Source organism: Macrobrachium nipponense, chromosome 12 (genome assembly GCF_015104395.2).
Source record: "Macrobrachium nipponense isolate FS-2020 chromosome 12, ASM1510439v2, whole genome shotgun sequence".
In the NCBI taxonomy this organism is placed as follows: domain Eukaryota; kingdom Metazoa; phylum Arthropoda; class Malacostraca; order Decapoda; family Palaemonidae; genus Macrobrachium; species Macrobrachium nipponense.
In genome coordinates, this window is record NC_087205.1 from 47528260 (window position 1) to 47542130 (window position 13871).

Here is a 13871-nt window from a genome sequence, read left to right on the forward strand (position 1 = left end):
ATCTCTTGCAGATTTTCCACCCCATTCTCCCCTTCAGGTATAACTTTTGACTCACGTCTTACTTTTGATAAATATCTAATAAAAGTTTTAGCAAATGCCACATGAAAGTTAGGCATTATTTGTGATACCTCATATATTTACAGAAGTGACAAAGTCAATGCAACTCATTTTAGGCCAGTTGCCCTTCCTATACCAGAATATTGTTATCAGTTCTGGATGTCTGCTTCTGCCAGAGATTTACCTCTTTTAGACAGAGTGGTTGGTAGTAGTAAGTTCCTTTTTACTAACATAACCAGTTATGATTTGGACCATCAATGGATGGTCTTGTTTGTCACTTTTTCATAAGTTGTGTTTTTAACGGAGATCTTTCACATTTACAATTGATACCTCATCCCCTTTTCCTGCCAAGAGCAACCAGATTCATTGAACAGCAACACCAATATACAGTAATGCGCCTCACTGTAGAATTTCTCAGTTCCAGAGGCCCTTTATTCCTAACACAATTGGGCTGTGGAACAGCCTCCTTGAGGTTGTCGTGCAATTGGAACTCCAGAAGTTCAAGTAAAGACGTAATGCATTACTACCCTAATAAAACTCTTCTTGTACTTTTAATAATTTACTTACATTTTTATTTATTTATTCATTAATTTATCTGTTTTTCTAATACAGTGGTACCTCGACATGCGAAAGTCTCAACTTACGAAAAATTCGAGTTACGAAAGCAAATACAAAGATTTTTTGGCTCTACATACGAAAATAGTTCAGGTTATGAAAGGTTGTTGCTGTAAAGTCCCGAGATTCGCCCAGACCACCGATATCAATTTTAAAACTCGCCCGCCGCCAACTGAGTAGACTAGCCACCATCCTCCCGTTCTCCAATTGGTTCCTGATGCTAGTCACCGCCATAAGATCCTGCTCTCCTATTGGTCAGCATCTCTCCCATCACGCATCTACGTAGCAGCATTCTTCGGTCACTCCGAAGCAGCATCGTTTGTGTATGCACGCAAAATTTGTTCGTTCTATACGATTTAGTTTCTTAACATAAATTTGTTAGTGATTTAGTTGTAGTACTACTTTATCGTGTTGTGTGAGAACTTAACTACATAAGTATACTACATAACTTAATTACGTACAGTATATATGTAGTCATGGGTCCCAAGAAAGATGCTGAAGTTCACAGAAAGAAGAGGATGCTTTCTATGGAGATGAAGATGGAGATCATTAAAAAATATGAAGCTGGCATGCAGTTGAGTGTGATCGCAGAAGGAAGCCATCAAAGCAGCTACACCTTCCAAGGGCGTGACTATTTCGTCTAGCAAGAGGAGCCACGTGCACGATGAGATGGAAAGTCTGCTTCTTGTCTGGATAAAAGACAAAGAAATTGCTGGTGATATGATAACCAAGACGGCAATCTCCCAAAAGGCCAGCACTATTTTTGGCGATTTGATTGCCCAGGCCGAAAACGACACAGAAGGGACATCGACGCCAATCCCAGACTTCAAGGTTTCTCATGGGTGGTTTGAAAAATTGCGGAAACAGACTGGCATCCATTCGGTGGTGCGGCATGGGGAGGTGGCCAGCTCAGACACGAAAGAGGCTGAAGCCTTTATTAAGACGTTCGACGAGATGACGATCACGGAAGGCTACACTTCTCAGCAAGTCTTCAACTGTGATGAGACTGGCCTTTTTCGGAAAAAAATGCCTCGGACGTACATCATGGAGGAAGAGAAGAAGCTACCCGGGCATAAGCCTATGAAAGACAGGCTTATGCTCACACTTTGTTCAAACGCCAGTAGGGATTGCAAGGTGAAGCCCCTACTTGTCTATCATTCCGAGACTCCTCGAGCCTTCAAGGCCCACAAAGTGCTCAAGGAGAAGCTTCCAGTGATGTGGAGGGCTAATGCGAAAGCCTGGGTAACGAGACTTGTTCACTGAGTGGGTAAATCTGTGTTTCAGCCCAACAGCAAAGAAATTCTTGGAAGAGAAGCTCATCCCTCTGAAATGTCTGCTGTTGTTGGACAATGGCCCTGCTCACCCACCTGGCCTCTAGGAAGATATCCCCTAGCGGAGTATTTTTTTATCAAGGTTCTTTATCTTCTGCCTAACACCACCCCTCTCCTCCAGCCCATGGACCAGCAAGTGATATCGAACTTCAAGAAGATGTATAGGAAACATCTTTTCAAGAGATGTTTCGACATCACTGATACCACAAACCTCACCTTGCGTGAATTTTGGAAGGAGCATTTCGACATTGTCATATGCATCCGATTCATCGATAAAGCTTGGCAGGAGGTTTCAAGGTAAACCTTGAATTCTTCGAGGAGGAAACTCTGGCCTGATGCCGTATCCGCCCGAGACTTCGAGGGATTCGACGTGGGCGAAGCTGATGCAGATTCAGAAACAGTTGACGATCCTGAAACTGTTTTGCAACCAGATCTTGATGAGATCATTGCACTTGGCAAGTCCATGGGGCTGGTCGTCAGCGAGGACGACATCAATGACCTTCTTGAGGGGCACCAAGAGGAACTTACGACGTGATGACCTGAAGGAGTTGGAGGCCATGCAACATAACGTTGTTCAGGAAAAGTTCTCTAGCAGCGGCGAGGAGGAGGAGGACGACCCTATGACAACGGCAGAAATTAAGGATGCTCTAGTTGCTTTTCATAAGGTGAAATTATTTGTAGAAAAGAGACACCCTGAAAAGGCTTACACAGGTTGTATGCTTGCACAGTTCGATGACTTTTGCCTGAGTCGTTTCAGGAGCATTTTGAAAAGCAGGCAGAAGCAATCTTCCTTGGATAGTTATTTTTTAAAGAGGCCTTTAGTACTAGCAGGAGTAAGCAAAAAGGAAGATCCAATTGATACTACAAAAACAGAAAGTTGAAAGTGGTGAAGAAATTTAAATTTTGTGGAAAAAAAAAAAAAAAAAAAAAAAAAAAAAAAAAAAAAAAGTATGAAAAAAAAAAAATTAATTTTTAAGTTTTTTGTAAAGTTAACCCTTAAACGCCGACTGGACGTATTTTACGTCGACATTTTTTGTCTCTCGGGTGCCGACTGGACGTATTTTACGTCGACATACAAAAGTTTTTTAAAAATTCGCGGAAAAATACTTTTAAGCCTACCAGCCGAAAACTTTTGAATCACGCGCCTTGGGGGATGCTGGGAGTTCACGGATCAAGGTGTTGTTTTGTTTACAATCGTTACGCAGGCGCGCAAGCGTGAATTTCTTTCTTGCCGCACTAAAAAGTATATGTGACACATCTCGGAAATTATTTCGTCACTTTGACATAATTTTTGTACCATTTTAAATAATCTGTTACATGGAGTATTATATATGAAAATGTGTCCATTTTTATGTAGAATACAACAAAAAAAATACTCATGATTGTAGCTTTTATTGGTTTTGAGATATTTTTATATATATAATGATGTGCCAAAATTTCAACCTTCGGTCAACTTTAACTCTACCGAAATGGTCGAAAAACACAATTGTAAGCTAAATCTCTTATATTTTAGTAATATTCAATCATTTACCTTAATTTTGCAACTAATTGGAAGTCTCTAGCACAATATTTCGATTTATGGTGAATTTATGAAAAAACTTTTTCCTTACGTCCGCGCGGTAACTCTTCCGAAAAAAATCATACATGCGATTGTGGTAACGTTTGCACCATTTTAAAATTAGCCGTTACATAAAGTTTTATATATGAATATGTGTGCAATTTCATGCACAATACAACTAAAACCAACCCATGGTTGTAGCTTTTATCAATTTTGAAATATTTTCATATAAAAAATGATAAGTCACAAATTTTCAACCTTCGGTCAACTTTGACTCTACCGAAATGGTCGAAAAACGCAATTGTAAGCTAAAACGCTTATATTCTAGTAATGTTCAAGCATTTACCTTCATTTTGCAACAAATTGGAAGTCTCTAGCACAATATTTCGATTTATGGTGAATTTATGAAAAAAATCACATTTTCTTTACGTCCGCACGGTAACTCTTCCGAAAAAATCATACGTGCATTGTGGTAATGTTTGCACCATTTTAAATTAGCCGTTACATAAAGTTTTATAAATGAAAATGTGCGCAATTTCATGTAGAATACAACAAAAAATAATTGAAGGTTGTAGCTTTTCTCATTTTTGGAATATTTGCATATAAATCACGATAAATAGAAAAAAAACCACGTTCGGTCAAATTTGACTCTACCGAAATGGTCGAAAAACGCAATTGTAAGCTAAAACTCTTACAGTCTAGTAATATTCAGTCATTTATCTTCATCTTGAAACAAATTCGAAGTCTCTAGCACAATATTTAGATTTATGGTGAATTTAAAAAAAAAACTTTCCTTCCCTCCGCGCGCAGATTCTCCGCCACAAGTTTCCGAAATGCGTGCGTCCCATTCTCGGAATATTTGCTCCGTTTCATATTAGGCATTTCATAGAGTTTTATATATGAAAATATGCGCAATTTCATGTAGAATAAAACAGAAAATATTTGAAGGTTGTAGCTTTTCTTATTTCCGAAATAATTGCATATAAAAAAAATATACAAAAATTCTATATTCGGTCAACTTTAACTCGTCAGATATGGTCAAAAACTGCATTTGTAAGCTAATATTTTTACAGTATAGTAATATTCAATCATTTGTCTTCATTTTGAAAGAAATTGAAGTCTCTAGGACCAATATTTTTAGATTTATGGTGAATTTTGTTTTTTGAAAAAAAAAAAAAATATTTGTTTAACGTCCTCGCGTTACAAATTCAGCATATTATTTTGTGATGAATATTTTCTCTCGTCGTTGCTTTTATCGTTTTATAATGTGGATATATACCAAAATGATTGCAAATTAGTGTAAATTACAACGAAAAAAAAAGTAACTCGTTACCTTTAACCGTTTCGTGCACAGCGCGATTTGAATACAATTATATATGAAATTTCGTTTTTGCGCTATCATATATCGCATTATTTATATATGATAATGATAATTTTTTTCATTTCTGATGGTTGCATACTAAACTTCCGCCAATGACAAAAAAAGGAGCCAAAAATGATCTCTTAATCTTGAAAACTAAGCACGCTGTGATTTTTTGAAAAAAATATTTTTTCCGCTTCCGCGCTCACTCTGAAACACCTCCGGCACACGGGAGACATTTTTTTTTTTACCGCTTCGGTGTTTAAGGGTTAAGTGTTACGGTTTTGTTAATGTGTTTCGTAAAGTTTATTCTATGTTTCCTGACATTTTTTAATGTGTTTCGTAAAGTTAAGTGTACGCACTAACAAGTTTTTTGCTGTTTGTCCTCCTCCTCTGTCGCCACTTTCGGAGATAGCCTCACTCGAAAGGTAAGGTTCCACATTTTACTACATATGTACGAACAGTATTTCTTGTATACACTAATACACTTTATTTACAGGTACTATGTAGTACATATTAGTAGTACGTATTAAGTTAGGTATTGAATGGTCCAAATTGTTGTATTTCATCGTTTATTGGTCAATTTAGCTTTACTATAAAATTTACTGGGGTATTTTTGTAGGGCTTGGAACAAATTAGGCAATTTACATGTAAAATGCGGTTCAAGATACAAAAAGCTCAGGTTACGAAGGCCGCCTCGGAACGGATTAATTTCGTATGTTGAGGTACCACTGTAACTGATCTCTCTTTCTGTATTTATCATTACCTTCTGTTATTTCTTTTGAATAAACACCATATTCTTTGGAAGCTTGAATTTCAAGTCACTGGCCCCTGTGGGGTTGTTCAATATGGATATGGTTCACATGAATAATAATAATAATAATAATAATAATAATAATAATAATAATAATAATAATAATAATAATAATAATAATAATATACTAATTAATAATAATAATTAATAATAATAATAATAATAATAATAATAATAATAAAATAATAATAATAATAATAATAATAATAAGAATAAAATAAATAATAATAATAATAATAATAAAAATAATAATAATAATAATAATAATAATAATAATAATAATAATAATAATAATAATAATAATAATAATAATAATAATAATCATAATAATAATAATAATAATAATAATAATATAATAATAATAATACTAATAATAATATATAATATAATAATAATAATAATAATAATAATAATAATAATAATAATAAGAATAATTAATAATAATAATAATAATAATAATAAATAATAATAATAATAATATAATAATAATAATAATAATAATAATAATAATAATACAATAAAATAATAATAATAAATAATAATACTAATAATAATAATAATAATAATAATATAATAATAATAATAATAATAAGAATAATAATAATAATAATAATAAAATAATAATAATAATAAATAAAATAATAATAATAATAATAATAATAATAATAATAATAATAATAATAATAATAATAATATAATAATTAATAATATAATAAAAATAATAATAATAATAATAATAATAATAATAATAAGAATAATAATAATAATAATAATAATAATATAATAATAATAATAATAATAATAATAATAATAATAATAATAATAATAATAATAATAATTAATAATAATAATAAAAATAGTTATGAATGGTAGGAGACCCCCTCTCAAACATGTTTTGGTAAAGATGATGGCAGCATCAGTGGAATTGATTTTATATATGGTCTTTTCAATTCTTCTTCTTATTCTCTTCTCATCAGGGCTGATATTTGCTAATAGCTGGCCGATGTTCATATCTTGGTTAAAGAAATGTTTTCTAAAAATACTAATTTATTGTTATGATAACAAAAGTGGTTAACAAATCTTAGTAATGGAATTCCAACGTTTCCAACCGTATCATCGGTTCATCTTCAAGGAAAGGTGAGCGTGAACTGATTGGAATGGGGTCGTTCGGCGGTATTTATTGTGTCCCAGGTGCTCTGTCTGATGGGCGCTGTGTTTTCATTGGCTGAACAGAGGATTAAGTCCCTGAGTCAAGCCGTCTTGCAGAGGTGGAAGCTTGCGCTGTTCTTCGCGTGCGGACGCTGGAGACTGGGAGCGTAGTATTGGGCATGGGCACCTGATTGGTCCGTTCGATCGGCTCTATGGTGCCGGCGGGCGGCGCCCTACGTGCCACTGTCGGAAGGAGTGCCGTCTCTTGAGTGGTGTTGAGGCTGGGTCTCTCCTTCCCGATGTGTAGGGCCTCTAAGAGGCGGAGGCGACGGTGGTCTGCCGCCTTATCGATAATACCAATATTAGGAATAATGTCCTTCCGAGTTATCCTTGTATTGTGGATGTTTTTTGCATGATTATGGATGGCGCCTTCTTGAGCGTGGCAGGATATCCTCTTGGAAAATCGCATCGTTGTCATACCAATGTAGGCGCCGGGGCATTCCCGGACAGGGCATTTGTATTGGTAGACAACGTTAGTTTTCTTGAGAGGGTCTTGCATCACGGGGGCTGGGTTGTTTTTCATAATCAACCCACTAGTCTTCTTGCTTTTATAGTAAATGATCAATTTCACTTTTTTCACAGGGTCAGTGGGGGAGACATTCCTTTCGATGATGTTACGAAGGGCTCGCTCGTCCTCTTTGTATTTCTTGTGAAATACTCCCTTGTAAAAGAGAGTGACGTCTTCAAGGGCGGCGGTGAAAACGACACCCCCCGGAGGAGTTATTGCATCGATGGACGTGGAGTCCCTCTTCACGAACGTCCCTGTGGATGAAACAATCCAGATAATTCTGGATCGTGTATACAGAGACGACTCCACGCCCCCATTAAACATCCCTGAGCATGCCCTCCAAAAACTCCTTGAAATATGTACAAAAAAGGCCCCTTTTTCCACCCACAGAGGCCATATGTACACACAAAAAGACGGTGTAGCGATGGGTTCCCCCCTCGGAGTACTTTTCGCGAACTTCTACATGGGTGCTGTGGAGCGTCGGGTATTCGCCACCATCGAGAAACCGTCTATGTACGTCCGATATATTGACGACACTTTCATCAGTGCCAATACGGTGGAAGAAATAGAGCGCCTGCGACAAGCCTTCCACGACCACAGCAGACTCAACTTCACCATCCAGCATTGCCGTGACCGTCGCCTCCCCTTCCTTGACGTCCTCGTCGGGCAACAAGAAGAACGCTTCGTAACACAAGTGTATACGAAACCCACGAACCTGGGCATGTGCCTGAATGGCGAGAGCGAGTGTCCAGAGAGATACAAACGCACTGCAATCAGCGCCTTCATCAAGAGAGCTCTCTCACACTGCTCTTCGTGGAAGGACACGCACACTGAATTAGAACGTGTTGCCCAAGTTCTAATTAACAACGGGTATTCCAACCGGGACATCGAAAAAGCCATTCGCAGAAACATCGATAAGTGGTACCAGCAGGAGCCTCGCCCCGCCGCCCTTGAAGACGTCACTCTCTTTTACAAGGGAGTATTTCACAAGAAATACAAAGAGGACGAGCGAGCCCTTCGTAACATCATCGAAAGGAACGTCTCCCCCACTGACCCTGCGAAAAAAGTGAAATTGATCATTTACTATAAAAGCAAGAAGACTAGTGGCTTGATTATGAAAAACAACCCAGCCCCCGTGATGCAAGACCCTCTCAAGAAAACTAACGTTGTCTACCAATACAAATGCCCTGTCCGGGAATGCCCCGGCACCTACATTGGTATGACAACGATGCGATTTTCCAAGAGGATATCCTGCCACGCTCAAGAAGGCGCCATCCATAATCATGCAAAAAACATCCACAATACAAGGATAACTCGGAAGGACATTATTCCTAATATTGGTATTATCGATAAGGCGGCAGACCACCGTCGCCTCCGCCTCTTAAGAGGCCCTACACATCGGAAGGAGAGACCCAGCCTCAACACCACTCAAGAGACGGCACTCCTTCCGACAGTGGCACGTAGGGCGCCGCCCGCCGGCACCATAGAGCCGATCGAACGGACCAATCAGGTGCCCATGCCCAATACTACGCTCCCAGTCTCCAGCGTCTGCACGCGAAGAACAGCGCGAGCTTCCACCTCTGCAAGACGGCTTGACTCAGGGACTTAATCCTCTGTTCAGCCAATGAAAACACAGCGCCCATCAGACAGAGCACCTGGGACACAATAAATACCGCCGAACGACCCCATTCCAATCAGTTCACGCTCACCTTTCCTTGAAGATGAACCGATGATACGGTTGGAAACGTTGGAATTCCATTACTAAGATTTGTTAACCACTTTTGTTATCATAACAATAAATTAGTATTTTTAGAAAACATTTCTTTAACCAAGATATGAACATCGGCCAGCTATTAGCAAATATCAGCCCTGATAAGAAGAGAATAGGAAGAAGAATTGAAAAGACCATATATAAAATCAATTCCACTGATGCTGCCATATCTTTAACAAAATAATAATAATAATAATTAATAATAATAATAATAATACTAATAATTGAAAAAGAAACCCACAAAATCACTTTGTAACTTGTTTACTTCTAAGTATTTTACATTTAGTTTTACTCCACACTCGAGTACTTTCAGGCCCTGTCTGTGGCCCATTCTCAAGAGATGTTTGGGATGTTAGCCTTGACCCAGGCTAACATCCCAAACATCTCTTGAGAATGGGCCACAGACAGGGCCTGAAAGTACTCGAGTGTGGAGTAAAACTAAATGTAAATACTTAGAAGTAAACAAGTTACAAAGTGATTTTGTGGGTTTCTTTTTCAATCTTCAGAAGAAAACTGAAAGAAGTTTTTGTTTGGTTCCATAATAATAATAATAATAATAATAATAATAATAATAATAATAATAATAATAATAATAATAATAATACGTAATACTCTTCGTAGTAGTCATGATTCCCATGACAAAAGTACTGCAGAAGATGGATGCTGGGTACCAACTCAAGAAAAGAGGCAACAGAATTAACTATCTGATGTTCATGGACGACATCAAGCTGTATGGTAAGAGCATCAAGGAAATAGATACCCTAATCCAGACTGTAAGGATTGTATCTGGGGACATCAGGATGGAGTTTGGAATAGAAAAATGTGCCTTAGTCAACATACAAAAAGGCAAAAAGGGCAAAGTAACAAGGACTGAAGGGATAAAGCTACCAGATGGGAACAACATCAAACACATAGATGAGACGGGGATACAAATACCTGAGAATAATGGAAGGAGGGGATATAAAACATCAAGGGATGAAGGACACAATCAGGAAAGAATATATGCAGAGACACAAGGCGATACTCAAGTCAAAACTCAACGCCGGAAATATGATAAAAGCCATAAACACATGGGCAGTGCCAGTAATCAGATACAGCGCAGGAATAGTGGAATGGATGAAGGCAGAACTTCGCGGCATAGACCAAAAAACGAGGAAACATATGACAATACACAAAGCACTACACCTAAGAGCAAATACGGACACACTACACATAACACGAAAGGAAGGAGGGAGGGGACTACTAGGCATAGAGGACTGCGTCAACATTGAGAACAGAGCACTGGGGCAATATATGAAGATCAGTGAAGACGAGTGGCTCAAGAGTGCATGGGAAGAAGGACTGATAAAAGTAGACAAAGACCCAGAAATATACAGAAACAGGAGAAAAACAAGCAGAACAGAGGAATGGCATAACAAACCAATGCACGGACAATACATGAGACAGACTAAAGAACTAGCCAGCGATGACACATGGCAATGGCAACTGTGGGGAGAGCTCAAGAAGGAAACTGAAGGAATGATAACAGCGGCACAAGATCAGGCCCTAAGAACCAGATATGTCCAAAGAATGATAGATGGAAATAACATCTCTCTCATATGTAGGAAGTGCAATACAAAAAATGAAACCATAAACTTCATAGCAAGCTAATGTCCGGCACTTGCACAGAACCAGTACAAAGAGGCATGATTCAGTAGCAAAAGCCCTCCACTGGAGCCTGTGCAAGAAACACCAGCTACCTTGCAGTAATAAGTGGTACGAACACCAACCTGGAGTGATAGAAAACGATCAGGCAAAGATCCTCTGGGTCTATGATATCAGAACAGATAGGGTGATACGAGCAAATAGACCAGACGTGCCGTTGATTGACAAAATCAAGAAGAAAGTATCACTCATTGATGTCGCAATACCATGGGACACCAGAGTTGAAGAGAAAGACAGGGAAAAAATGCATAAGTATCAAGACCTGAAAATAGAAATAAGAAGGATATGGGATATGCCAGTGGAAATTGTACCCATAATCATACGAACACTAGGCACGATCCCAAGATCCCTGAAAAGGAATCTGGAAAAACTAGAGGCTGAAGTAGCTCCAGGACTCATGCAAAAGAGTGTGACCCTAGAAACAGCGCACATAGTAAGAAAAGTGATGGACTCCTAAGGAGGCAGGATGCAACCCGGAACCCCACACTATAAATACCACCCAGTCGAATTAGAGGACTGTGATTGATAGAGCAAAAAAATAAAAAATAAAATAACAATAGTAATAATAATAATAATATTTATTAAAAAAAAATGGCAGAATTCACAGAATTGATTTTATATAAAGTTCTTTCAGTTCTCCTGATGATTTCTCTCTGGCATGCTTGTATTATAAAGCAGCTGTCCAATATTCAAAGTGCTGTAGGTCGTCAACGGAATTTCAGGCTGGTGTTATCAACGGCAAACTGGTTATCAGGGACAGGCTGGGGTCGTCAACAGGTATACAGATGTGTCTCGAAGGTCGGGAACAGGCCGTAGTCGTCAGGGGTCTATCCAATATTCTTTGTTTTTTCTTCTTTTCTGGTTTTTCTATAGGTGTCTACATGTTCCGGCCACCTCGTTTGGTCATCTTCAGGACGGGATCGCTGAGTGCAATGGTCTGTGTCAGATGGATTCACCCTTATTGCACACGGGTGGTTTGAGGAGATGGGTACCTCACTTTTCATTGGGCAATACCTGTGACATCAATAGCGATGTCATAGGGGGCCGGTTGCTGGTTGGATGTCCTCTTTGTGGGCGGAACCTCATCCTTCTTGGTGATGTTGGAGGTCCCCTCGAAGGGCGTGCTACCAGCAGTGATCCCGTCCCAAAGATGGCCAAACGAGGTGGCCGAAACATGTAGACGCCTATAGAAAAACCAGAAAAGAAGAAAAAACAAGGAATACTGGATAGACCCCTGACGACTACGGCCTGTTCCCGACTTTCGAGACACACCTGTATAACTGTTGACGACCCCAGCCTGTCCCTGATAACCAGTTTGCCTTTGATAACACCAGCCCGAAATTCCGTTGATGACCTACAGCACGACGAATATTGGACAGCTGCTTTATAATACAAGCATGCCAGAAAGACAAATCATCAGGAGAACTGAAAGAATTTTATATAAAATAAATTATGTGAATTCTGCCATTATTTTAATAAAACATGTTTGAAAGAAGGTCTGTTTCCAGCATACACAAATAATAATAATAATAATAATAATAATAATAATAATAATAATAATAATAATAATAACAATAATAATAATAATAAAATAACTGTAAACCACTGACACAAATCTTGTAGCCATGATCTGATGTTTAGCCAAATTTCCATTGTTAAACTTTATTTTGTACCCTCTCCTTGACTAGGTATATAATACAATTTCAAAGACTGGATTATAAACATATGCCCTTACATTACTTCTTGCACACACTGAGTACTTGCAGGGTTGAAGACACCTTCTTAATCACCATTATTCTGATGTGTTATTTTATTATATTTGTACAAAACAAAGCACATGTGATTAGCCATCATAGCTGGGTCATTACATTAATCTAGCTTCCAACTATTTGAGTGGTACAAAAACACTTGGGAGATTATATTAAGCAGAATACTATCAATCATGGACACACTGATGCCACCATGTGTTAGAACTCGGGTTTACATGTAGCAAGTGTTCCTTATTATTCAACATCACATAAAACTATTTTCCAAATTATTATGGTACTCCAGAAGTTCAAGCAAAGATGCAATACATTATATACTACCCTAATAATATTCTTGCATTTTAATACATTTTCATTTATTTATTAATTTACTTTTTATTTTCAATAAGTGGGATCTCTTCTTTATGTATTTCCTTTTACCTCCTCTTACTCTTTCCTAATGAAACCATATTCTTTAGAAGTTGAATTTCAAGTCAAAGGTCCCTATGGGCTTGTTCCATATGAATAGGTTTTATTTTTTGAATAACTAATTAAACTAAAAAATGCCATCCATCAATAATGCTGTATTAAGATACCCCATGATGCTTTGAAAGTGAAAACATTTACAATTTACCTGTGCACGGGAAACTTGGTACTCAGGAAGAATGGGAAGAGATAACTCTGGAGAAAGCAAGTCTCGCAATCCATCTTGGAGTCCACCATTCGTAAGTCTTTGAGCTTCAGCTGCCACAATGTTATAACATCTCATCTCTTCACTACTATTATCATAACTGGTAAAAGGAGAGATAAATTAATGGAAAATTTCAAATTAAAATAGCACACTGTACACTTATTCCCCAGGTGAATAGCATCTGTTATCTTAAAAAAGTAAAGCCATTAATAGACAAACAATTCTATTTTGTAATGATTTGTTAGACTGCTTACTGAATGGAGGAACAATCTGACACTTAAAAAACTTCCTGTGAAATATTATTTCCTAATGTGTATGTTTAAATAAATGTTAAGTAATCACACCTGAAAAGTGTCGTGGTAAGAAATGTTTTATGATTAAAGGTAAGAAGCATCAGATACTATTGTTGCAAAGTGTCTTCAGCAGTGCAGATTGCTTTGGCTGACCCAGCTGACTCTCTTATTCACCTGTTCTCCACAAGGTATACTTTGAATATTTTAGTGCTTTA

At 37.6% G+C, this 13871-nt stretch overlaps 1 protein-coding gene across 11 annotated transcripts in view; it reads right to left on the bottom strand.

Annotated features, from left to right (window-relative positions):
• The window catches only part of LOC135224515 (E3 ubiquitin-protein ligase MYCBP2-like), a 1655355-nt gene that overhangs the window by 875717 nt on the left and 765767 nt on the right, over nt 1-13871 (bottom strand). For all 11 annotated transcript variants that reach the window (XM_064263565.1, XM_064263560.1, XM_064263570.1 and 8 more), the window contains one exon: nt 13307-13463. In XM_064263565.1, the coding sequence (XP_064119635.1) occupies nt 13307-13463 (157 nt within the window). The remainder of the gene's footprint in view (nt 1-13306; nt 13464-13871) is intronic.